The sequence below is a fragment of the Haliaeetus albicilla genome, chromosome 16 (assembly GCF_947461875.1).
Source record: "Haliaeetus albicilla chromosome 16, bHalAlb1.1, whole genome shotgun sequence".
Lineage (NCBI taxonomy): Eukaryota > Metazoa > Chordata > Aves > Accipitriformes > Accipitridae > Haliaeetus > Haliaeetus albicilla.
The window spans coordinates 20,543,247-20,569,684 of record NC_091498.1 but is presented as its reverse complement, the minus strand read 5'-3'; the positions used below and the strand labels follow the sequence as shown (position 1 = coordinate 20,569,684).

The 26,438-nt window shown below is 38.8% G+C and overlaps 2 protein-coding genes and 1 non-coding gene across 6 annotated transcripts in view; all 3 read right to left on the bottom strand.

Annotated features, from left to right (window-relative positions):
• Window positions 1–6,258, bottom strand: part of ZNF143 (zinc finger protein 143) — a 43,280-nt gene extending 37,022 nt beyond the window's left edge. The window contains exon 1 of one of the 4 annotated variants that reach the window (XM_069803820.1): window positions 5,786–6,258. The gene's annotated coding sequence lies outside the window, so the exon portion shown is untranslated. Of the gene's footprint in view, window positions 1–4,998; window positions 5,389–5,785 lie in introns of those variants that run through there. The other 3 variants (XM_069803823.1, XM_069803821.1, XM_069803824.1) reach the window with 3 other exon arrangements.
• Window positions 6,259–8,679: 2,421 nt separating this feature from the next.
• IPO7 (importin 7) overlaps window positions 8,680–26,438 on the bottom strand; it is a 38,527-nt gene continuing 20,768 nt past the window's right edge. Inside the window, exons 9-25 of the mRNA XM_069803817.1 lie at window positions 26,295–26,429; window positions 25,662–25,761; window positions 24,489–24,565; window positions 24,004–24,120; window positions 23,132–23,221; window positions 22,439–22,604; window positions 21,569–21,729; window positions 20,549–20,677; window positions 18,855–18,921; window positions 18,651–18,776; window positions 18,237–18,334; window positions 16,681–16,776; window positions 15,491–15,711; window positions 15,180–15,385; window positions 14,375–14,581; window positions 13,898–14,014; window positions 8,680–11,642 (exon numbers count right to left, since the gene is read on the bottom strand). Of these exons, the coding sequence (XP_069659918.1) occupies window positions 11,545–11,642; window positions 13,898–14,014; window positions 14,375–14,581; window positions 15,180–15,385; window positions 15,491–15,711; window positions 16,681–16,776; window positions 18,237–18,334; window positions 18,651–18,776; window positions 18,855–18,921; window positions 20,549–20,677; window positions 21,569–21,729; window positions 22,439–22,604; window positions 23,132–23,221; window positions 24,004–24,120; window positions 24,489–24,565; window positions 25,662–25,761; window positions 26,295–26,429 (2,211 nt within the window). The 3' untranslated portion in view covers window positions 8,680–11,544. The remainder of the gene's footprint in view (window positions 11,643–13,897; window positions 14,015–14,374; window positions 14,582–15,179; window positions 15,386–15,490; window positions 15,712–16,680; window positions 16,777–18,236; window positions 18,335–18,650; window positions 18,777–18,854; window positions 18,922–20,548; window positions 20,678–21,568; window positions 21,730–22,438; window positions 22,605–23,131; window positions 23,222–24,003; window positions 24,121–24,488; window positions 24,566–25,661; window positions 25,762–26,294; window positions 26,430–26,438) is intronic.
• LOC138689487 (small nucleolar RNA SNORA23) lies at window positions 22,755–22,936 on the bottom strand. Its single transcript, XR_011328310.1, has one exon. It is a non-coding gene; the product is annotated as a small nucleolar RNA SNORA23 (small nucleolar RNA).

The window sequence follows — 26,438 nt, the reverse complement described above, 5'->3', positions numbered from 1 at the left end:
ATGCTGTGATCTTCAAACATAGGGCACTTAAAAAAATGCAGACAGATCAGAAAGCCACCCACCAAGAAGTCCTACACGCTTGGAAAAGACTCAGGTTGATCCCAAATACGACTGCTAACTTCATGTTTCTTGAATGTATTAGAGAAGAAATTACTGGTTAATCAATGGAGGTCAAGAGTAGTTCCATCAGTATATTAACTGTCAGCAGTGCTGACAGAAAGCTAATTAAACTCATGCTGCAGCTCAGGGACAAGCACCTCACCAGCAAATGCTTAGTTCAATGATCACATTTGCCTTGGGCAGCACTACTACAACAGCACTACTTCTAACTAACTACCCCAATGACCAGCACGGTCTCCTGAGCCAGAGATTTGAAACAGATTTGGGAGTCTTTCGAGGGATCAGATTCCAAAGATCCTGCAGGGAAGGCAACAAGCAACTGAGATCCATGTAGCACTGTTTGCAAAGGTACAGAGATCAGGATTCCAAACGCTTTATTAAAGTACAAAAAAGTATACTAATGCACCTGGTCAATGATCAATGCACTAATGAGACAGTTATTCTTAGTACATTGCCATATAGGTTTAGCATGAGAAAGGGCCATATAATCTGTACTAAAACATCAAATTCAATATGACTGAAAACACCTATGCATCATTCATAATACTTGTGTGTGTGTGCATGGAATGGGTTGCAGGCATACCACAACAGAACAATGTAACTCACTTACCAAAACAAGCCAACAAGTTTCTCTCAACTCATATGGTATTCCTTGCTCAAAGTTAAGATACATTTCTTCTCTCCCAGCCAAACTTGTATCATCAATGCTCAGGCATACCTTGTTTTCTAAAAAACACCCCATTTCTTTATTGCAGACTGACTGGTAATAAATTATTTTTGTTTTAATAGTCAAAAAAAGTAAGGATAAATAATTATAATGTGCACACTCAGAAACTGAATGTTGGGCCTGAATTCAGAAAAAAGCTGAAGCTATGGTAGGTCATCTAATTTTCTGTTTTATACTTGAAAAACTTAGAACATGATTAACTAAGCTGAAAAAAAACCCAAACCCCAAATCCTTTAAGTAATTTTTCAGCACACATGCTAGTGAGATAAAGCACTAGATCTCATTCCAAATGGATTCCCCCCCCCCCGAAAGTCACAAAGTGAGAAACAGACTTAAAGCACTTAACCAATGAACCTATGTGTTTTTAAAACTACTGGCTTTTGTTTTTTACCATCAAGTGTATATACACAAAATACCGGCTATATAAAAAAGGCATCCAGATGATGCATGTCAGATCGTATTCAAATTACTTCTAGAAATGAGCGGTAATGCCTATCTGCAGTTTTTAAAAAGAAGAAAAAAAGATAGTTAACTTCTGAAGCACTTCAGGAGGCTGCTTAATCCTTAAATCATAACACCACCATTTATATTGGTGTTTTAAATAAAACAAGGAACATTAGGTGAATAGGTGAATACTTAACAGCTAAAAAACTGAAAGAAATTGAGACCAACTATTTCTATCAATGTTTCACTTTCATGTCAAACAGACTTCTCTCTTAATTGTCAAGAAATCACAAAAGTGTCTAATTTACATCACCAAAATAATTAATCCTGGCTGTGCCCCTTCAAATCCTGCAAATCTGCTTAGACTGCCAACAAAATGGGGAATTTTGAGTGGGTTGTTTTGTCTGGTTATGAGTTAATTAGTAATCTGATAACTACATTACAGATGTATCAGTATTAGCCATGACAGTTAACAGAAGTGTTTTAGTCTATACTTGTATTTCAGGAACTAAACGGACAGCCTACTGAATTGCCAACCTTTACCCTGAATTGCAAAAAAACAGATCACAAATGTAAACTGAAAAACAGTACATCTAAATATATTCTAAGAAACTCTGTGTAATACCATGTTAGCTCAGTAGGAATATACTTAAGATATGGGCAACACCAGCTAACTTGCAATTACAGACCCATCTTCCAATTCTAGAGAAGTCTGTCATCAGAAATGAAGTCCAAGAGCATTAAGCAGGTAACACAATTTCCCCCTCAAGAAGCGTATACAGAGGAAAACATTCAGCAGACAATAAAATACAAACTGAGGGAAGCACTAAGTAATTGTAAGTGTAACTTTGATGTCAGCTTTGAGTATCGCAGAACTTACTGGACTGAGAACTTCATTTATCTAACAAGCATCATCTTGGTACAGCAAAGTACAATCCCACTATACAATTAAAAAAGCAGTGTAACCCAGAAAGTTTTAGCAGACTAAGTCACTGGAAGCATTTGCTAATTTAGTCCAATTCTGGTTTTGAGTAACTGGTCAATTCCTGATGCATACTGCAGAGAGTGAGCAGACCAAAACCATATTCCCTTAAGTAAACACAACTAAGAGCAGATCAAGTTACAGACTTAAGGTACAGGCAGAACCCCATAAACCCCATTGTGCCATGATGGGTCCTAAGGCTTCCTTCCCCTCCTCCCCCAGAAATGTGGTGCCCATGGACAGGCACCTCCCTCAGATTCCTCACTCCATCCTCAGAACAGTACCTATGCACACATCCGTTTATAGGGACTTGCATTTCAGAGCTGAATTCTCAGATTCCTGAAGAGGATCCATCTGTTCAGATCATGATCCATCTTAGGGATCCATAAACTAAGCAGAAACCTTCTTTCAATCTTTTGGGATTTTTTGTGGGACAAGGCACAGGAATTGGCTACCCAATTCATGCTCTCTTTACCAGGTGCACCAATTTCCTTGCAGCACAGAAGAGATGAAAGAACAAACTGACCATCTATTAATGCAGAACAAGCAGAAAGCATGCTGTTGAGCCTTAAAAATGTGTGAGAGACGTGACAATACAGGAAAAAAGCCAGTGGCAAGAAAGGCAAACAAAGGGTTGGCCTGGGATGCTATGGTACGTATGTACACGTCAGAGACAGCAGGAGGTACAAAAGATAGCATGGGAAGCAGAAATCGTGGGGATGATCAAGGAAGAGGGTACAAGTCAACATGCAGACAGGAAAAGAGTAATGAAGGGATGTGACTACAAGAGCACTGAGAAAAGTTAGATCTTCCTCGTATTTGCATTCTGTCCATTATGACACTTGAAACTGGAAGAATTGCCCTGATTATCAGGCAAGTGCTGTTCACTTTGTGTGTGGAAACTCATCCAAATGCAGCTGAGCCCTACGCTTTGGAAAACAAATAGTTTCACACTGCCAACTAAAGACTCCTCAGAATTTAATAACAGTGTTTCTCAAAAGACTCCACCTGTGCTGAGCATGTTTTAACCCAAAACTTTTAAGGCCAAGACTTCCATGCAACAGCAAGGAAAGATGAACATCCCGCACTCTAAATGAAGCCAAATTACTCTAAAAGAAGCAATCCAGTTCCAAACTGTCATCTTTTTAGCTTTAAACAAAACCCATACATTTTATTAAGGTCAATACGTAAGTCTGCAAGAATACACACACATAATGTTTTAAGGAATGCCCAGAAAAGATGGTGTCCAGGGAGAGACCATTACCACCACCAAACTTAAGCTGAGGAACCCTCAGGCTAATCCCTCTGTACATCCAACAGAATCATAGGCGAGAAGGCCGCCGGCAGGCAGCCCGTGCACCAGAAGCACAGCTGTCAGCAGGCACGGCTGCTTCGACCCGCCAGCCTGCTGCTTAGACCCTGTTCACTGCTCAAACTCCTACCAACTCCCTTCTCCTGGACAGTACAAGACAGCAAAACATGGCCCAGCAGCAGTCTGCTGAGCTGAAGCAGTACATCATTTGAGATATTCGAGAGACAAAAACAAATTAACAGCCCATTCCCAGGGAACATTCATCGCTTTATTATTGCTGCGCCCATGTCCTCCAAGAAAAGATATTGCCAGCTCATGACAGAAGTATCAAATGCTACACAAGCATGAAGACAGAGTGAAGTCCATGTGACTTCCTAGCTAAAGAAACTTTTACACTTGCTTAAGCATTTGCTGTATTTGAGCCTTTAATAGAAGGCAAAATAACTCTTCCTCAGATAGGTATTAGAAAGAAAGCATTATTTCATTACAATAATGAGAATAGCTTATGTAAATTATGCAATAAATTTGAAATTAATTTCTCAAAACTGTTTAAAATGTTTATTTTTACATCTCATTTAAGCTGTGATCTATTACCAAAATAATCATGCATTACTTGACTATGTATTCCTGAGTTTCATTTTCTGTAGTGATTCAGATGAATTGCTTCTGACGTACACACAGCTTGAAAGCTAGAGACTTTAATGCATGAAATACAAAGAAACAAGCGATGAAAACACGGTTATGTTGTACCCTGCCATTCTAAAGCTGTATGGCAAACACACTTACACAAAAAAGATAAAATATACTACACGTCTATGACTTCTCTTAGAAAGCTACTAGTCAAGGACAAACAAATTTAATTTTTCAGGTACGATCACCTTGAAGCTGCAACAGCAATACCTGGTACATAGTCCTCTAAGGCATAACACATTTACAACACCTGAAGCAGAATCTTGAGAAAACTGTATAACAAGAGAAAATGTTTTCTTTGAAAGACTATAAGGTTGAAGTTTCTGTATCACTGGAATAACGTTCCTTAGAAGTACTGGTATCGCTCTGCACATAATGACAGATGTAATTCTTTGATGGTTCAAAACAAACCCTAAAGAGATTTTATACGTAACTGGAGCTGCTCAACCGAAGGCTTAACAGAAAACTTAACTTGCACGAAAGTCACGTCATTTTTTCTTGACTAACAAGCACCACAAATAAGGCCTTATCTGAAAATTGAAAAAAAAATCTGTGCGTTATTGCAGGTAATTTTTCTGGAGGAGTAGCTTCTTGTTATCCTGTTCTATTAGAAGTTCTAGACAAGAAAAGCTGAAGGAAACGACAAGAGCGAGCTGTAAAACCCTTAAAATAATTTTGCACGGTGTTTTGGCGAGTTGAAAGAGATGAACTAAAATAGATTACTTCACAAGCTCCGTGCAAGGACCTTCTCCCGTGTTAGCACGGCAACGGCAGCGCTCACGGCGCTACGCCACAGCGACGTTAAAAATAAGCAACTTCGTGCAAGGAGAGCGAATTACTCCTTCCCAAACGCGCGCGTATCAAGCCGCACGCTAGGCCGAGAGCGCTCTGCAGGCAATTGTTTTAACGCCGCTCTGCAAGCCTGCCCTCCGTCACAATGGGAACACCACGTTAAAAAAAAGAAAAAACCCAGAAAACGTGAAAAACCGCGTCCAACCCCAGCCTTCCGCACGGCGAGCGCCGGGCGCCCCGGGGCAGGAGCGGGGCACGGAGCGCGCCAGGACACCCCGTCCCGCCCCCGCCCGCGCGGAGAGCGCGCCCGCCGCCGGCAGCCCCCGCCCGTGACGCAGCGGCTAACGGGCGCCCCCGCGCCCGGGCCCGCGAGGGGGCGGCCGGCGGGGGGAAGGGGGGGGGGCGCCGCCCGGGGCCCGGGCCCGGCGCGCCCCGCGGTGCGGGATGCCGGCGGGCAGGCGCGAGCAGGCCCGGTGGGAGGGGGGGGAGGGGCCGGGGCCGGGCCGCGCGGAGCGGGCGGGCGGCGGAGCCGCGGCTTTCTTCGTGTCTATCGGTGCCGGCGCTGCCCGCCTGCCCCCCCGCTCGCTGCCCCTCGCCGCCTCCCTGCGCGCGGCGCGGAGGGCGAGGCCCGGCCCGGCGGCCCGGCGCGGCGGCCCCAGCCGGAGATGGCGGTGGTTAGAATAAGGCACACTGGGTAAAAACACATTTATATACTAACCTCGCCGAGAAATTTTCCAACAATTCCTCCGTCCGACCACCATGCACCAGGACAGGAAACGGCCGCCTCAGCGCCCGCCCGCCTCAGCACCGCCCCGAGCCGCGCGGGCGGGCCTCGTGCCCCCCGCTACCGCCGCTCCCATTGGGCGCGCCGCGCCGCGCGTCACCGCCTCCGCTCGCCATTGGCCGCCTCCAGGCCCCGCGCCAGTGCCCATTGGCTAGGCGCCCGGGGCCCCGCCCCGCAGCTTCATGGCGTCTCGGTTAGGCTGGGTTCGGGGCCGCCGCCGCCGCCGCCATTTTGTACCGCGGGGAGCGAGGCGCCTGTGCGTCGACGGGGGAGCGAGGCAGCCGGGCGCCATTTCCTTCCCCGGGGAGGGCGCCCGGCGGCAGCGGCGCTGGGAGACGCCGCGGGTCCCTCAGCGGCTGGGCCGCGGGGAGGGGAGCGCCGGGGGCCGGGCTGCGCCCCGAGGCGGCTGCCCCTGGCGTTACGGCCGGCCCCCCGCGGTGGCGACGGAGCGGCGCGGCCGGAGGAGGCGGGCGCCGGCGGGGAGGGACTCCTGGCTCGGCCGCGGCCTGCCCGCGGGCTCCGGCCCCGCCGTCGCGGTCCCCATAGACGGCCCCGGTGCTTTTCTGCTGGGCTCGGGGCGCCGCCGTCCCCGCGGAGGCGGGCGGGCCGGCGGTGCGCGGGGCTCCGTCCCTTGGCGGTGCGGGAGCCGGGGGGAGGCCGCTGGAAGGGTTACCGGGGCGCGGTGCCCTGGAAGAGGGGCTGCTCGGGGCAGAGCTGGGGAGGGAGGGGAAGCCCCCCGGGGGTCCCCTTCGCCAGCCTCCCGGCGCGTTATCTTGTGCTGCGTTTCAGCCCAGCTCTGGGGGATAAGGACTCTGTTCTTAAAGCTCTGCTGAAGAATATTTATCCTCACGTGATTTTTAGGTATTGAAACGTGTAGTAGTCCAACAGCAGCTCCACAGGCAGTTAAAGGGTATTACAATTACTTCAGTAGATGATTTTTTAAGAAAACGCAACTGTGCAATTAACATGAGCTATCGCCATTGACAGGACAATAGGCCCTGCGCTGTAGGGCTTACTTGACCTTTCTGAACATGACTGGTATAAAAACATGTAAGTTTTTTGCCTAAAACTGCAGAACTACAGTTCTAAATTCTTGCAGTCAAAAATAACCAAATGGCAAAACAGCCAAAACCAGCTTATTCCCAACCAGGCCTAATACAGAGCAATTTTCCTTTCTTAGTTTCAAGTTTTCCTTCCTGTTTCTTAATTGGAAACTTTCACCCAAAATACAAATTACAGCCATCACTTTGATTTGAGGTACAGTAGCCGTGAAACACCCAAAGTACAATTCTGTTTACATTAATAGATTACTTAACATCTCTCTCAAATCTTACAACTTGGGATTTCCCAGGCTGAAGCACTTGCCATTTCTAAAGCATCAACACCTGAGACTGGTTATAAAAAGCAGAAATAAGCAAACCAATGACATACCCTTTAAGTTAAATAAACTACATATTGATTGCAAAGTAATGTATAATCAGTGCTACACCACCAGATAAATGAAGCTTTTCCACATTCCTGGTTCTGGGTATGCAGAAGGTCCCACAGAGCACAGGTAAGAGAAAAACCCAGCTCAAGGAACTCATCTTTTGCTTGTGTAGTCTGTAACAGCATAATACTGAGCGCCTTGTACCTGGCAAGCTTTTCACAAATTTTGATAAACTTTTTTTTTTTTTTTTAGTACTGCATTCAGGTTAAAACTTGAATAGTAGATTGAGCAGAAATGCAGAACTGTAGTGCTCTTCCCAACTAAGTTTTTAAAAATAAACGCCCATTTTTGCACAGATTTTCAGAAGCAGTGTTCACCTGCTGCTGATCATATACCAAAGACAAAAACTTAATTAGTAGCCCAAGTCATGGAAGACTGGTAAAGTCTTCACAAGCATACAAACTTTGGACCAGCATTACCTGAAATTTGCCACATCTGTTAAATCAAAACCCATATATAGACAATGCTGGGTCTACCACTAATACTGACTTTGGAACCACATGCTTCCCCCATGGGAGCCTGGAGCACCCACTGAGGAGCCGTCCCCTCGGCTGCACTGCTCAGAGCCATCAGTGAGCATCAGTCCCACTGCTGAAATGCCAGAGAAGGACACAGCCGTGTCTCTTGCTGTTGAATACACAGAGAGAGACCATCAGCAGGGGTATGACTGCCTACAGCATGAACTGTGTAAGTACAGAGAGCTTACAGTTTCTTGGCAGCATCTCATGGGAGTTACAGGGGGACAAATTCAGGTCCAGGAAGTGGAAATGTTTAGCAAGAGAAAAGTACTATGAGGAAAGACTGAAAGAGAACTTGACAGAAACATGCAAAGATAAAATCACTGAGAAGCTTCATGATGTTTCTACTCTTCCAAGAACTGATAGTCACAACAGGCAGAAATTTCCTTTAGAAAAATAAGACTTAACCCATAAAATTTGAGGTATCAATTACTAGGCACAATTAAAACCATCTGCATGTTTATTGTCGGGTATTCTGTACTTAATCCACTGCAGACTTCTTGAATCTTGCAGTAGTAATTCTAGGCTACAAGAGATTTGTACAGAGCTTTGCTGTACTACGCTGACACCTATTAATAATTCTTTTAAGATAGTGATTCAGGAAAAAAGGGTATTAAATTTACCCAGTATGTCAACATTTTAAAAAATAGCATATGACATTTAACACAGTTAAGAGGACTGTAGTTGTGCCTAACATCTCTGCTTGAAGAAGTATTTTAGAGAGGAAAATACAAACCTTAGAGCTACGTAACTAGAACAGGACTCCCAAGTACTGTAAGAATACAGCTACATTCAAAACACCACACTGAAATAAGTGAAGATAAGGATTTGCTTTAGATGTTTATTAATCCAAGGAGATCTTCCATAATAGAAAAAACAGAGGCTTTAAATTTCCCAGCTCTCCCTTTAGAGTTGCATTATCCTTGAAAATGGAATGGATAATTGCAAGTTCTAGGAGGAAGATCAATTTTAAATTTGACATAAGTGTATCACTGAAATTGATATATTGCATCACAAAATGCGCTATCACCACCAACAACAATGCAAAATTTTTCTGCAATTTATATAAATACATTTCTTGGAGCAAAGGAAAGCAAAGTTCTAGATCCATTCTTAAAAAAGATGCTCCTTGCTAACCAATCTAGCGACACATAAAAGCACCCTTGAAGTAAGACTGTATTCCTCACACCAAGATAAAATTCTTCCCTTGACTTGTGACTTGAAAAATATAACTGTTCCAGAAATGACAATGGCACTAAATTGGTGATTTTCCCCTCATTTTTTTCATCTGCTTTGTATATAAAGCTTTCTCACTGCTGCTCTGTCACATCTTCTGCCATGAGGCAGAAGTGTCTCATCTGTCCTAAATCTCTTAGATTTTTTGGGGATGCATAACAAGGTAAGCAGATACCCAACAAGCAGATGTTCAGAAATTATGTCAAACGGGGGATTTTTCAAGGTCAAGGAATGCACAGGAAAAGGTATGCTTGTAATTATGTCTGTCACCTTTTTCTACAAAAATAAAACCTTGTCTAGAGATTATCTTGAGGCCGGAGTACACCTGTATGTGCTCATGAGTTACACATTTAAAAAAAAAAATAAAAATCAGTTCTGCTATAGGTACTTGGCCTGTCAGCTAAAGATTCCAAAGTACTACGGTGGTTCTCATACCACTACTATAATGGATACTCTGATTCGAGGCTTAATTTTTTAGGCTTTTTCACATCAGGTACAATACCCATCCTTTTAAGTCCACAATTTGCTTTTAAAGTATCCCTTTGGTATTCGGCTAGGGCAAAGTGGCATTATAGTCCTGGCTCCATCTCTCACATTAGCTCTGCGCGCAGGTAACTATTTGCCGAAGAAAGGCAGACCAGAGAAGAGTGACTGGAAAAAACCCACTATACCTGCCCAGAGAAGCGCTAGCAGTTGTGCAACACATGGAAGGCAGAGCATGGTGCTGGTCAGCTCATCAAGGAAACCCCAAACCATGAATTCCTGCTACCCTGCTGATGCAAAAAAACACACCACACAAACCAATTTTCTGAAGACTGCATTTTGAGTATCATAATATATATATGTGCATTTCATTTTTACAGATATAAACTCAGTTTATTTTTAACCTGTATTTAAATTTTGGAGGCTTACATTAAATTAAGGTAGCTTGTTTAATATCAATTGTAACAGCAGGTGACATTTTTATATAAAAACAGCCAAAAGAAAAAAAAAAAACCAACAAACATTTGATTTAAAAGACCTGACACCAATGATCTCAAGGCAAGATCAAAAACCTATGGATTTTTGCTTTTAGAAAAGAAAAAGGGGGCATTTAAGCCAACCCATTCACAGCATCTCCCTGCTGGCTTCTTCAAACAGTGGTTTTGATAGTGGTCCCAGAGGGAACTGTATTTTGCCTCTCCAGCTAAAATACTAGTTACTATAGCAACTTTGAAGGAAGAAAATTGTGGCTTCAAAAATGAAAGATTGGCAAAACTTCAAATACACTGTCTGGATTAGGCAGACAACAGCACACACTAATGCTGGGAGTGCAAAAAGAGGGGGAATGAAATGCAAGAGTAGTGCACCTGCACTACCACGTGCTGGAAAAAGAATATTTTGCAAAATTAGGGGAAACAATTGCATTCATAGTTCATAGCCCAGATTAGCCAAATTAATTGTTGTCTTTTTAACAGATTGCATATATAGATGTTTCACCCACACACTTCAATCAACTCTTAAGCGAAGAACTTCACATCTTATTTACCTGCTTTAGAGAAGGTAACTTTTTCCTCAGTGCTTACAGTACACATTTGTATCCAAATTTCACCTTGTACAGTGAGATCTTTAAGAAAAACAAAGGACACAGAGGGTGTTGCTATTTTTTTTTTTAGCAGCAATGAAATATCACTAACCCCTTTTTACATAACCGAATTCAAGTCACAACCAGAGGTGACTGCACCACAAAGTCACCAGGTACAAAACTGCTAGTTCATTTTAAATTAATAACTTGAAATTATTTTCCCCAATACATCCCTTATTTTTTATTTTTATTTTTTATAAACAGCAAACATTTTGCTATTTTTGTACATAGGCTAGCAGGCTTGTTTCAATATGAAAGTGCTAATTCATTTACAGATTTATCAGTTATGTAGTGCTACATTAAGTGTCCAATATTCTACATATGAACAATCTTGATAAATGGAAATGATGAAGATTAAGTAAGGCTATCTGATTACCTTATCTTATTTACATTAAAAGAATAGACACCCAATAGGAAGGGAGAAAAGGGAAATAAATTGGGCAAATACTCATACCGCCACAGGTGTAAAAATTAAGTCTGCCTTCTAGCTTGTACTGTAAATGAGACATTTTAAATAGTCCTGCAGCCCATGCCTATTTTTTTCCTCAGAAAAAGAAAAGCTGCCTTCATGACATCCCCTCTTGATTTCCGATTTCCAAAGTGTGTCATTTGAAGCTTTAAATTCAGATTCTTCCTATCTTCAAAAAAACCCTCTGGTTTGCTTTCCAGTATTAGGTTGCATGATCAGGTCCCACCTCTGGGGCTTTTGTCCAATCTATTTATCAATTAGAGTGAGTTGTAGATAACATGAACCAGTTCTGGAACCACTATTGGGAGGAACACAAGCTCTTCACTACAATCACACAGTAGCAGGAAAAGTGATAATTCAATTCATTCCTGGGGCAGGGCCTCCAAAATTAAATGAAGTTGGCACAACTGGAGCATTGAATTTGTATCCTCCATGCTTTTCAATCATTTTGGATTCTAAAACAAAACAAAAAACAGAAGGAAGATATTTTAGTGTGTGCGTAGGAGGGAAGACAGATTAAGATTTTGTGACTTGACCATTTTGAGTCTCTCAGAGATACAGGTTTAACCTGGGGTTACCCAAGGAAGTAATCAGCATTCACAAAGTGGAAATGTGCAATGCCCCAAACAACAGATGGACTGATTATTTATTTATTTATTTTAATTTCTCAATATTGAGTCATAGCTATGCTTAAATGAATTTATATTTTAAAAAGCCCACACTTCAGCTTTCGGACACAAGTATGTAATTTTCAGATTTCAGAAACAGGACCTGAATGAATGCTGGACTTCTAAAATTTCTAACAGGCACCCAATTGTTTCTGATTAACATTAATAGAGCTTTTTAGTCAAATCAATAACAGAGCACATGTACAAAAAAGCAGTACACAGATAGTACCTAAATTTTCAGTGTTCCTATCTCAATTCAACAATTTAAGCAGAAATAGCCACACCCAAGCACATAATTTAGAGTATAGATTACTAGACCATGTAACATAATCCTGAGAGAAAACTACCAATACCACTTTTCATCTTCAACCAAACCTTAAGATCTTTAGGCTTCTGAGGTCCACATATCCATCACTGTAACTAACGGCGATAGTTAAGCTTTCTCGTTTTACTAGCTGCATATTCCATCCTTCCAAGATTACTGTAAGACCAGTTTTCACAAGCTCTAATACATGGACAACTGAAGATGAGGTTGGTAAAGAGCAGACAGAAATGCGTATTTCCATCTATACATTTCTGTCTACCTACTTCTACAGAAATGTGTATTTCTATCTACCTTTACTACAATCTAGATAATGCAGGAGGTTTCTATTATTCCCAGCTCAAGATAACAACTCTTATTAATGTCTTATTTCTAGTCTAAGAGCTTTCTCCTACCTCAAAATAGTTGCAATCTCTCTCTTTCTGGGAATACAGGACAGGTCACATTATCTAGAGGATCTGCATTTTGCCTCTGTTTCTTTGGAAACGGGCCAGAAAAATGTTGCCACAGCTGATGAAGGACGGGGGGAGAACATGACCTGGGGACCATTGCTTTGTTCGCTCCCGGCTCCATAGTGCACAGAAGACAAATCTCTTAGCTTATGGAAATTCTTCTTAGCTACATTAATGAGAGGTAGTTATATTCCAAATCCTTCTAGCAGGATGTCTGCATGTGTGGTAGGTAGCCTAAATGGACTATCAGTATGCTCCGATAGTACACAAGAATTTCCTGTAAGGATCTAGTTAAGTTAAACTTCACAATCTGAACCTAACTTGCTCTACGAATAAGCAGCTGAAAAAAATAAGAACATTATTTTTCATGAAATGCAAAAGAGGTATATAATCTCATCAATATGACGTCAAGTGTTTGACGGGTCACAGTGAAACTGTATAACTATTAGAAGTGGATCATTCTGAACACTTAAAGCTTTGTGAGGTAATTTAGGCTGTTTTCTGACACAAACTACTTATAAAATGTGCATTCTTACTACCAATCTTTTTATTGAAAGGTTTCTGAACTTCTATTTTGAAAGATCTTGTAGTAATTGGTAAATAGGATGCAGGATATGCGACACCGGACTGATCACTCAAAATTCAGCCCTGACTTCAGAGAGTGATCTATATTGGCTTACTCTCAAACACCTGGGAAAACTTGCAAAACAAAAAAAGAAAACTGAAGATCTGCCAACTTCCTATATTTTTAAATCTGTATTACCTGTATTGAAGAATAACAATCTGAAATATTTAACAAGCTTAATGATGTAGCTTTACAGATGGATACTACTACTACAATTTGCTCTTTTCCCACCTATAGAATCACTGTCTATCCCAGCTGGACTAGGTCACATCAGGAAATAATTTATCAGGCACTTAATGTGTTTGTCACCATACCTAGAGTTCATCCACCTTCAGGTAATCAAATAATTTGTTTTCAAATCCAAGCAATTATGACAAATACGCTTTTATTTACTTGGCTACTTCATTAAGACATTTCTATCATTCCTTACACCTGCAGTATGCCATACAATTTGTGCATTGAGGCTTTGTGACCTGACAATCTTAAGAGATTTCAAGCATCTCTGGAGTGTAAACCAACTCTGCTTTGATGAAGACATTATCAGGCTTGAATTATAGGCTTTTTCTGTGTTATGCTTCTTGAGCACATAAACAGCATTCAAACAGCAAAAGCAGGAATTAATGGTATAAAGGGGGAAAAATACCATGTGCTGCTCGTCTCTGATCTGCCAGAGTTGCTATGTCCTGCAATTGTTTCCTTTGTTCTTCATTAAGGCCCTGTGTCAAAGCTTGGTACCACACAGGGTTACGATTCTGAATTGCTGCAAGAGAAAAAAAACATAAGCAAAAGGAAAGTGTTCATTAAAATGTTCTTTAACTCAAAACTTACCAACTCATTACCATTTTAATCAGAATAATAGTCTGTTTGGGTTACATGAAAGACACTTAAAAACAGTAACGCAACTTCTGACCTCTTCCCTCCCACCATAAATTCATTCAAGCATCTTCCCCTGCTCTGAAAGTCTAACAACGGCTTCCCCCTTCCAAAGAAAGAACTTGTTCAAAGCACATATTCGAAAGCCTGTTTGGAAGCTTTCAACAGGTTCTAGTTTACAACAGTATACACTAAAATTAAGTTAAAATATAACTTGTTAGCCAGGAAAGGAAATAAAGTTACTTACTCTGAAAAATTGTTTTAAATATCTGATATTCATCAATAGGGTTGTCTTCATCATCAATAATTGTGGAATAGCCTTCCAAAGCAGTCTCTTCAGCATCATCTTCTTCCCAGTCTTCATCATCTCCGTCTTCACCTGCCTGTTTTGCTAGAATTTCTAGATATTCTTGACCATCTTCATCAATGTCATCTTCATCACTCCCCAATTCCTCTGAGTTAAATATCACACACAAAAAAAAGTTTATCATCTCAAGAATAGTAAGAACGACTCTTCACGAAGATGGCCGATTATGCAGAACAGGCAATGGAACGGAAAACAGTGCAGACTAGGAAAGGGGAAGCTCACTGAACTCCTCGCCTAGTGCCATTAGTCCAGGGAGGAGGGGAATTCACAAGAACTGTCATTTTCAATACAGAGCTAAAACACCAGCAGCTCCTGCGACAGCTTGTAATATATAGTCCAAACGGTACAATGGATTAGAAGGATCCCTGGAAACTCCTTCTACTGACTCTTAGCCCTCACTGAAATGGGAAACATGCCTCAGTAATAATTCCTTTCAGCAATGACAGCATCCACACACTAGTTTGATGTGACTTTGAAGAAACTCAGCCTAGGAAGTTAAGTTTTTAAGAGTGACTGGAAAGTAAGTCAGATATGCTTTAAAGTCATTAAAAGATGTCCAATGTTTTCTACCACAGCTTTTGATTTTTGGAATTAGGGAACTTTGAAGATTTCCACAAAGGAACTCTGCATCTCCATCAGAGAAAATGAAAAATATAAAGTAACAGTAATGTTTCAGTTTCCATACCTGTTTCCTCATCTTCTTCAGCTTCATCATCATCATCGCTGTCATTTTCGTGCTCTGCATGACAGGCATATGCTCTTTTCAATCCATTAAATAAAAGGATAAAAGCTGGCAGGATCTGGCCAGCAACTTGATTTAAAACCTGTGGTATTTGCTCCAGATCAATAAGAGCACACAAGCCAAGCACACACATCTTTCTATCATGAAGTCTACAAAACAACAGAGTAAAAAAGTTGCAAGTTTTGTTATGATTTACAAGCCTATAATGCAGAGGTGTATCACAGAGAATAATCTTCAAAATTAGAAACACTTACCCCAAGAAACAGTCCACGTCATTAAGCCACTGTGTTATGAAGTGATTGGTGACAGGCTCCACATTATTGGGAAAACGAAGATTTTCCAATGTATTTAATAGTAAATGAGGATTGTAATACAAAGCAGCTATGGCAACCTGGAGGCACATTGTTCGCAGTTCACTTGTTTTCACTTCTCTGGTCAATCTCTCTAATGCAGCTTCCACAAATAAGGGTATGCACTGAAGAGTGAGAACCATTATAAATTTAGTGATCAAAAATAAATTTTGTAGTTCTGTATTTCACACTAAAGCTGAGAAATGGCATAAAACTAGTCTGGCGCATAAACACAGAGGGCATAAAACAGGAATAATTTTTAATTGCCAGAAGTCATAAACAAAGATGAAATGAAAAAGTGAAAATATTTTATCTACTCCGAGCACATGGATTTTGTGACATCATGCACAGTAGATGTAATTCCTGGTTCTATATCTTGTGTTTTAAAAATGAAAAATAGAGTTAATATGTACACTAGGAAGTCCAGTCAAGAGATATTACTAACATTCCAAGAAAACAGCTATTCAAAGGAATAGTCTCTTCAGAGATGTGACACTGAAAAAAAAAAAGCTATAGAAGATATTCTTTCAAATAAATTAAAAATTAAAGTTTCCAAGGACCATATCCACAAATATTAAAAAGCTTGCAAAAAACATTTAGAAAGCTATTTACAGTGCTTGTCATGTACACAGCGGAAGCACACAAATTCATCTCTCAAATTCCAACTTCCATACGTGCATAACGAAGTCCCTGGTTCCTCTATGACATCAACTGGGATTCCAGGAACTTCATTTTCATTCTTATTTATTTCAAGGCTGTTAACTTAACAGACTGAATAGTTTTCATGAAGTATTCACTAGAATTAACTTAGAATATAAATAATCGACTTCTAGAACAAAGATGCACCTAAAGCAGTACTCTTCCAGATTCTGGAAAACACTGGAGTTTCGCAGTGTCCTAAATTCTGGAGACAAAGCGTGCAGTAACTAACGCTGCAGTGCTGTTAATTGAGTAGCACTAAAGTAGAACACAAGATTATTAGTCACACTACACAAACTTCTCAGAAGAGAACTCATGTTAACACATAATCAATTAATATTTGAGAATAAAATCTTTTTAAAATATTAGTTATAGCAACCAAAGTTGTTACCAACCTGATCAATGCCGCGCCCTTTACACTGAAGAATAATCACTTCTAACAGCTTTGCTGCATGACATTCTGCATCTTCTCCAGCAACTCCTGTAAGAACCTGAAAAATAACAATTAATGTTGACAGTATCCCTTCAAGAAGTATTTTCTATATACTGCTTTGCTTTGAAAAGCTAATATAAATTCTCCCACTCTATTACAATGCTAGAATAAACATCCATCAGTGAAGCAGCCAAATCTACAGCAATGGCTCAGTATCACAACTAGAGACTGAAATGTTGCTGAATGCAGGTAAAACTAATCTACATATACAAATATTCAATAACTCTATGGACGCGGAGCTTACAACAGTAACTGTATAAGCATCAGCTGGCATTTTGCAAAGGTTTATTTCCTTACATGTAACAAAAATTTTTCTTACATGTTCGTGTACTGAATTTCATAAAAATGGTATTTACAAACTTCAGATATCCAGTGGGAGACCATGCAATACCTAAAACTTCTGTGTTAAAGATTCACTGTGCTCAGCTAATAAAACACTAATCACTAAGAGGTTATAACAGGCTAATTTTCTTTTTTATTTATACAATCTATATATACAATATATATATTTATTTCTTTTTTATTTATAAAATCAGTTTAGTCAGCCTGGTTGCACCTTGTTTTCAAATAAAGGCTGTCAAGAGTTATTCACTATAATATTTAAACAGCTTCAAAAGAATTACTCAGGAAATACCATGGGCAGGGCAGCTGACAGTTCATCATAGCTCTTATATAGACACAACACATGATATCCAGAAGCGGAAAACTGAAATCCCCACAGATTAGTATTAGAGATTATAAAATATTAACACCATCTTATAAAGAATTATTCATTTCCACACATAGGGCTAACATTCTGGAAAGCTTTGTATTCTACATATTGATTGGATAAAGAAAGCCCAGTTGGCAGCTACCTATAATACACAGGAGCTGAGAAGCTAAGTTAAATACAGAAACACTGCCCAAAAGTGACTGGACTGACAACAACTGCATTCTGCTCCCAGCTTTCATCACTGACTTGGCACAAACTTCGGAAAATAACTTCCTATTCCTATCCCTCTACTTTCCATCCCTACTCCACTTGGTTTAGCTAATAGATTTAAGACTTTAGCATACATATGGTATGTGGTATCCTAGCCATAGCAAGGCTACAAACCTCAGATGAAAAAAAACCATCTACCTTTTGCAATATGCATACGCCTGTTTTGCATGCCCATGCACAAAGCGTATTACACAAAACACACATGCACAAAACTCTGGGCTGTTTAATCCGCTTTTGTTGTATATGATTTATTCTTCCCTTTTAGCAAAAGCATATGTCTGAAATTTGATGCAGCCTCTTTAGATTTCTCCACAATAACTTAATAATTTGTGGAATCACAGAGAATGTTAAATAGCTTTAAGAGCAGACATCAAAATTCTTCAGTTTCAGTCTGCTGTTGTGGAAAAAAGCACCCAGTTTAACAGTGTATTACTTCAGAGATCACAGGTTTTGTTATCACAAAGGAATCTACTTACCTTCTTGCACATACTGTAGATCATTTCAAGATATTTTGTGTCTGACAGAAGCGTATCTGTATCAACAGTAACATAATTATGCAAGAGAGGCATCATGTCTGTATTAAAAAAAGAATGTTCACAGTTAGATATTGTTTGCATGTTTTATTAGACGAGCTGTTAAAATCAGGCTGAAATCTATGTATTAATAAGTTAATTACAGTCTTGCTTAATGTTTGTCAAGATAAGCATGCATCTACTATTCATAGATGCCTTAGCAAAACAAGTCTGGTTGTAGCAACAGCAGAGTAAAATACTTCAAGTGTAACCTCACTTCAGTGTTCTTCTAACATTTCAATCAAGATGCAATTCATTGTATGGTTGAAATCACATATATGAAACCATCTGGCTTTCTGATTTATTTGTATTACTTACCAGTAAAATAATCAAAGCCATCCTGCTGAAAGACTTCAAAAACAAGCGGAAGAAGCTGCCACATTTGTGCAGAAACTTGTTGACAGGTCAGACTATGAGCCAAGGAAAAGATCTCCTCATAGAACTCTAAAACAAACAGAATAGAGGTAAATTTAATGCCAATCGCACACACTTAAATAAATAAGCCAACGGAAATACATATACCTAATACATGCTGCTGCAAAACTGTTCCAATCACTTGCAAACAGATCCCTTCCAGCTGCTGGGTAATCTGAAAAAAGGAGATTTATGACTGTTTTCAATACTTTGGAGTTGAAATTAAACACATTTTCAAATAAAATTACTCAAAGCAGTTTCTATTTACACAATATAGTCTTCTAAAAGCAATTAAAAATTTCTCACATTTTAGACCACTAAATGTGTAAAAGCAGCACTCTTAGCTAAGGGTTTGTAAGATAGCTTTTAATACAAGCTGGTTTTGGAGTATTCTTTGAATATTGGAAGAATCTCATTTTACGGTATCCTTTAAAAAGAAAAGCCTGACAGTAACCCTATGCAACAGTTCAGTTCCATTAAAACACAGTTAAGTAAATTTATATATATCAAAAGGGTAAGCAATGGAAGTTAAAGGAAGTATTTGCTGTTCTGGAAAAGTGAAATTTCAAAACAAAACCAAAACCAAACAAATACCAAGCCACCTCCCAAACCTAGCTGAGGATGTTCACATGGTATGTGGACAAACAGTCTAAATGCTGGTCTACAGATTCAGACACTCTTCCCAATTAGTATTTATTAGTCCATGGAACAGCTAACAAAACAGTCATTCACCTGTTCAGGGCACTTACCTTGCATAGGGACAAATAAGGGTTGAGTTTGTGGTCTTAGCTATACAGAACAGGATTTGAAACTAACCTGCTAAATACCTTACCTCTTGGAACACTGGGCATCCTGTGTGAGATGTCTCTAAATATAAGTGTTTACTGATCAACATTTTACAGTTGAGTTCCTCAGGACTAGCATATCATTACACAAACTTTTCATTTAGATAGCAAGAATATGCTGACAAAAACAAGTACATGAAAAGCTTGCCGAGCAGCTTTAGCAACAAGTAAATGAGCCAAACTGGTCCTTGGTTTATTGCATGGCAGCACTGGCTTCTGCCCTTGGGCGTTCAGAATTTGTATTATGCTGCTTCCTTAGTAAAGTCTTCAGAACCTCAAGAGTACAATTTATTACTGAACTATTTAGTCACTAAAAAACTATAATGTATTTATCAAAAAACAGTAGCTGACTTTGTCAAGAGGATTTTAATCAGCAATAGCATCTTTTGAACAAGCTGTACTCTGGACAGAAGTTAGTCCATTCAGTACAACAAAACTAAGTAACAAAAGTTTTCATCACACTGGAGAATTCTATGGTGCAGATTAGGCAGGTTTAAAAAGCCCTACCATTTAGCATAGCCACAACAGCTGTACGTACAGACATTGATTCTGTTGCAGAAAGCAAACTAAGTCAGCAGTCAATGTTCAAAGCTAACTGAAGTTTTATCTATTTTCTTTGAAGGGCAGACCTCATCAAATCAGATGGGTTTTTCCAGATGAGCTGACAGTTCCATCTGTTACAGACAAGTTGCTTCCACTTATTTGAACAAGAACCTGGATTCTTACGAGAAATACTGTGGCAACATTTATGCTCTATAACTACAAGCATTGTGTTAGAAATGTGACCCACTCTGTTACAACTTTGTTGCATGATAAGTACTTCACTGTTTTCCAGTTTAAGATATTTTTGGCTGAAAAGGACACTTTTTCAGATAACAATGTCAGGAACACTGGAACTACAACAGGCTTTCAGTGTCTTGGACAATACATATTAGCTTTAAAGTAATTTTTACTTACTTCCTTGTGATCTTCAACTACACTGAGAAGTGTATCAATAGTATTTAAGATTCCCATTGCTGTCACTGCCTTGTCATCACTGCCCTCTTCATCTGGTCCAGTCTGGATCACCTGGTTAAATGTCATTGCCTGCATGTAATAGCAAAACAACCCATAAATACATCATTTAATGAGGACATGCTTGGAGATGAAGAACGATGGTGCAAGTCTGGTATTCTACACAATTTAAGGATGACTTCTGCTAAGAAAAAGTGTATGAATATTAGAAGGTGACTACTCCATTCCAGAGTTTGTTTTCAAGACTGATAAAATTTGAATGTTAAGCCATTTGAGCTGTCATCCTTTATCCATTCACGAACAAAAAGATATAAATGACACTACTTTCCATGCAAAAGAATACATTTCCTACGAGTAAGTTTTTCTGACACAAGTTAATTGGTAGCGGAACTAGACTGGACCACTTTGCAGGCATTCCCACAGAGGACATGCAAACAGTTTAGTTGTAACTCCAAGGCAAGGGCCTTTAATAGGAAAGCACTGACCTGACCTCCGCTTTTAAAACCATTAGTACAACTTGCTAGATATCGCCATTCAAGCTCTGAATTTCTCCTGCAGATGCCATTTTATTTTCACATTACATGCAACATAACATTATTTTCACACCAAGTTTTTTATTGAAAATCTGCTCTTTAATTTTCCATTTTAAAACAGAAAACCTAAGTCACATTGTAGAGACTACCTAAAATGTGCTACCAAAATTCATTAACAACACTACCAGGAGAAAATACGTCCAAAGATTTCTCAAACATTTCTACAATCATTCTTAGAAATTTCTGTTTAGTTCAAGCGATGAAGCCACTTCTGAGAAAAAACTATCTAAATGTAGAAGAAAATTACTTGTATCAATGCACTTAAGCAGACTGGAGTAACAACAGACATTAATCAGTGGACAACTACCTTAGTTTTAAATACCAATCTTGCACGTATTAAACATCTTCCTAAGTCACCAGAAAGTCTTACCAAATGTTGTGTCATTTCTACTGCAATTGGGGTAACTTCTTCACTATATTCACAGATCATCTTCTGAATCACATTAGTAAGATCATCATTTTCAGTCTCTCTTATAATATGAAGTAAAGCTTGCATTACAGGTCTAATGAACGGAGTAATATATTCTTTCGCTGTAAAACAAATGGAAATATTTGAATTGACATTCTTACAAAACTACAGTATCAGTATAAGAAAGTCAATATATACTTCATTAATATTTAGTGCTTTGGCATTAACATACCAAAAATGTGGGTAGTATAAATCATTATAGCAATACTAACATTCAGAATATTTTTTAATAAAAATGTATACCAAGGTGATCACAACTGAAGTATGAAAACCAGAGTTCTACAGTCTTTACGGAATGCAAGATTACTTATCAATGCAAATTTTGATTGAACAGGAACGGGTACGTATGCCTTTTTGTCAAATTAGCCAAAGTATTTGATATAGAATTTATGTTTGCTTTGGGGCTTTTATGCCAGCTTCAGGAATACTAAGCAATGTAAAGCCTGCCAGGATAAAGACAACTTAAAAAAAAATAATAAAAAATTAACATGAATGAATGTATGCCAAGACAGATATGCTTATATTGCCACTGTATTTCTGATTCAATGAGTAGGTGCTGTAAAACTGGATTTATTGTACCATGAAGTTGTGATAATGTCATTTATGAAAAATATAAAATTTTCCAGCTGGAAAGTTACAATAAGTGATTACAAATTACAATTGCAAGAAGTAAATTAACATCAGGAAAGAAGAGAACAAGTTTCCCTGAACATCGCAATATTAATACCTATTCCATTAAAGTTTGTTGTAGCTTTAAGAAAAGAGGGCTACCTTTCTCTTGATTACTGATCAGGACTTGAAGTGCTATTGCAGCCTCCACTTTCACAGGCATTTCCCTATCATCTATCAGACACCGTCTTGTGAGTTCTAAGGCTGTCTGGAGATTCTGGTCACTCTTAAATTTGACTTCACAAAAATAATGAAGAACCCAACAAGCCTGAAAAAAAGACATTGAAGAAATTAATAGTTACGAAACCTACAAACAGGATTATCAACTACTTGTATACCCATAACCTACATGAATCATTAAATCTGAAGTACAATTACTGCTGAATAAAGATACCGTAAAACTTTTTTTAACAGATGAAGATGTTTGAGAGTGTGGAGGCTGGCCAGTGGGAGGCTTGTCTTTCAGACATCACTAGACCAGTACTATGATCTCAAGTTCATCTTTGGCCACAGGTTTTGTGTGAGCAGTACAGTCTAAATGCAAAACACAAATAGACCATACCACCAGACACAGATGGAAAACTATGCACACAATTCTGCAGCCATTTTAGAACTACACAGTAGCTATCTGTAATCATACATAAAGACTGATACTAATCTCTGAAATAAGCATAAAATTTATCACAGAAAAGGTGCAGAAAGGAGTGCATTTGTTAGAGGGAAAAACTTAAAGAGTATTCCTGAACTCTTCAGTTGGAACGGTGTATCTTAATAGTAAATCTTACACTTTCTTACCCGTGCTCTCATGTAACCCAGCTCACTGCTGAAGAGAGGGAACACATGATTCTGCAACATATATTCCATCTGATCTTTATATATCTTCTTCTGTCAGAATATGAATAGAAACACATCAGTTTAAAACTTTATATAAAAATGCATTTCTAATCCAGTAAAAAAGTCACAAGTGTGAACAGCATAACAAAACCCTCACTTTTAACTTTCCCCTTTATTAAAGTCCATTAAGCAACAATGAAATCCCGTATTAGTAATTAAACTTGGATCCTACTTTTATAATTTTCAGTCAAAATAGTGACACTTTTTTTTCCTATAATTTTTTGACTCCTATAAAAACCCTTTGCTTGGCAATACATTACTCTAGTATCAAAAGCAAAAGTAGTCAGGGAAACTTCTCAGAGCTGTGGTTCAAATACAAGTCCATGCCCTGCCTCTTTTTTGCTACCATTCTAATTGAGCAAGGTTGCTAATTTCACTTTATTTTCTCTCTTCTACACACAGAAAAGGTCTCATTAAATTAACAGCCTCTCACTGGATGGATTTTTTTTTTTCCTTTCTTCAACAAAAAAAGGGAACGTGGTTAAGTGTAGCACAGGAAAAGGTGTAGCAATTCTTACTAGAAGCAGAGAACTTCAAGGAACTTAAAACAATAATCTGAACTTGAACACAACCTAATAAAACTTCTGTAATTAAGCTGGCAACAAAACCAAAACAATTACGTTCAACAGCTTTAAAAACAACTGGCAGTTATTCAAAAACTTGTAAACTCAAAGAGCTATTCTCATTTCTTCTGAGACAGTATATGTGAAAGAAAGGAAAGGAGGGGAAAAAAAAAAATGAACCAGAAGAACCACCAGATTTGTTATGCTTACTTTTAGAAGAATTTCAGCCAAAGAACCGATCATATGTAAAGCACCATCTTTCTTACGAGGGTCAGCATTTGGCTCCGTAAGGATCTGATAACAAAAGCCCATCGTCTTCTGCAAGACCTAGATTACATGTAAGGTTAGTCAAAGTATTTCAATCAATCATCTCAGGTACCATTCTCAGTGCTCTGAAATGTTTAAATCTAAGAATCTGCTCCAAGTCTGGAATTGGGTAATGTTTTATGTCTTTGTTATAAACACACAACATTCTTGATGGATAGGTCGTAGGGGAACTGGCAAATACAAAAAATCACAGTAAAATGTGTGATTTTAGACCAGTGCAAAGTAAATTTGAGAGAAGTGATAAATTTTAGTGTACTATGATATGACAGAGAGCAGAGAAGTAAAACTCTTATTAGTAGTTCTTTCAGCAAATGGAGACTATAAACTGAATCTACTTAACATTGAAGTAAAATGCTTGAATAGTTTACCTCTTTCCTTTTACTACATGATGTAAACAATAATGTCTGAGCAGCAGTTGTTGGAGAAATGAAGTCTTCAAATACATCTATTAAGTAAACATATAACAGCTATAAATTTTCATCCTTTACTACAGTTCATGATCCTAATGTAACCTAATAATTTAATATGAAATAAAAGAGCAAAAAATTTCCTTTTTTTCCAGGTGGTTAATCACACTTTCTTACTACAGATGTTCCAAGACCAAAAACCAGTAACACATGGTTGGAGATTCCCAATATGTATGTTTCACCTTTTTTGCGATCACTGGCTCTACATGTCTAATTTGAAATTGTATGTCTTCCTTATTTTTAAGATAAATCTTTTGTAACAGTAGAAGCAGACGCAGCAGTCAATTTTTAACATATATTCTATTTGCTGTACAGGTTAGCATACATAATTGAGTTAAAAATGCTCAGTTTCTTATTTTTCTGCAGAAGAGGATTATCAGAGCCTTGTATAATATCTGTACTGTTTACAGGTCTGCCTTTGACCTGAGGGATAAGAAACTCCCAAACCCATCAAGATTCCTTGTTCTAGCCATATAAAAGTCCTAGTGGAAGGAAGAATTTGTTCAGGAAGTATGAAGTATCTTCTTTCTTCCCCAGCCTGACAGGACTGCATAGACTTAATAGTAAACCCCAACAACAAAGTAGCAAGCCACAGGAGGTGAAATTAGAAAAGTCTGGAATGCTAGGCTTACTTCATAATGTCATTTACCATTACGGTAAATCTGTTCTGTACTGTGCCACATGTGAAATTACTTAAGATTGTAAAAACTCCAGGGCCTGAAATAATAGCTGTTGTAAAGCATAAACTTTTAATAACATTAAATTTATGTAATTATTTTTAGCAAAACCTGGACAATTTGACTTAAAACAAAAACTTTGTAACTGTCAAAATTAGCTACTTTTTCAAGTGCAGAAACACCTGTGTCATTGCTGACTGTCATATGGTATCTGTCATTTCTACCAGTATAACCAAAAGTTAACTATATGAAGTTATATTGTTTGGATAATACAAACTGTTTGGGTTTTTTTCCCCTTTTAAAGATTAAAGCCATCTCTTATTTTCACAAAAAACTACAAAAAATCCCATCTTCGTGTGAAGTCATATTTTAACATGAGCAGATTTCAAATTCTCACCAAATTTCATGCGAATATATTCATATGGATCTTCTTGCCAAAGCTCTTCATCAGCATCTGTATAGCACATCAATGGAAAAATAACATCTTGGATAATTCCCTGCAATAAAGAAAAAGTTGAAAACAGGCTAGCACTACTAAATCAATCTCTGTATTCCATCCTGTATTTCACAGATTGTTCATCCTGTCACTTCTCACATAAAATGGTAACATCCTAAAACTATTTGGACATAGTGGATGTTATGTGCTACCTTACAACAAATAGATCTTTTAACTTAAGGCAGAGCTACAACACAGCGCAAGCTATTAGATTTGCTTTGGATAATGGTATGTGGAGATGATTCAATGTCATAAATTCAGTAGTTAACAGCATCTCCAAATTTGTTGTGTTGCTGTGTTACGCTGTAATCCTTAATATGTTAAAGCACAAAGGACTGACAGCAAAAAAAGCAATTAGCTAGCTTTGCTCATGTATCAAGGTAACCTTCACCAAACACGCTTAAATTCCTTCCACCAGCAATTTATAACAGAGGTCCCTAAAACTTGAATTCTACCAAGGATAGAAACACTATACAACAGACTGACTAATGTATGACTGAGTCATCCAAGTATTAAACCCCCAAAATGGTTTACTTGAATATGAGGTTTCAGATTCTTCCAGGTGACTGCGTGTGACACTCCTTGATTGATATAATTCAGTGTTTGCTGCAGAACTCTAGGAGCCATGTACTGCTTTTCCTTGTATTGATACAACACCTTCAGCAACACCTAGAAAAA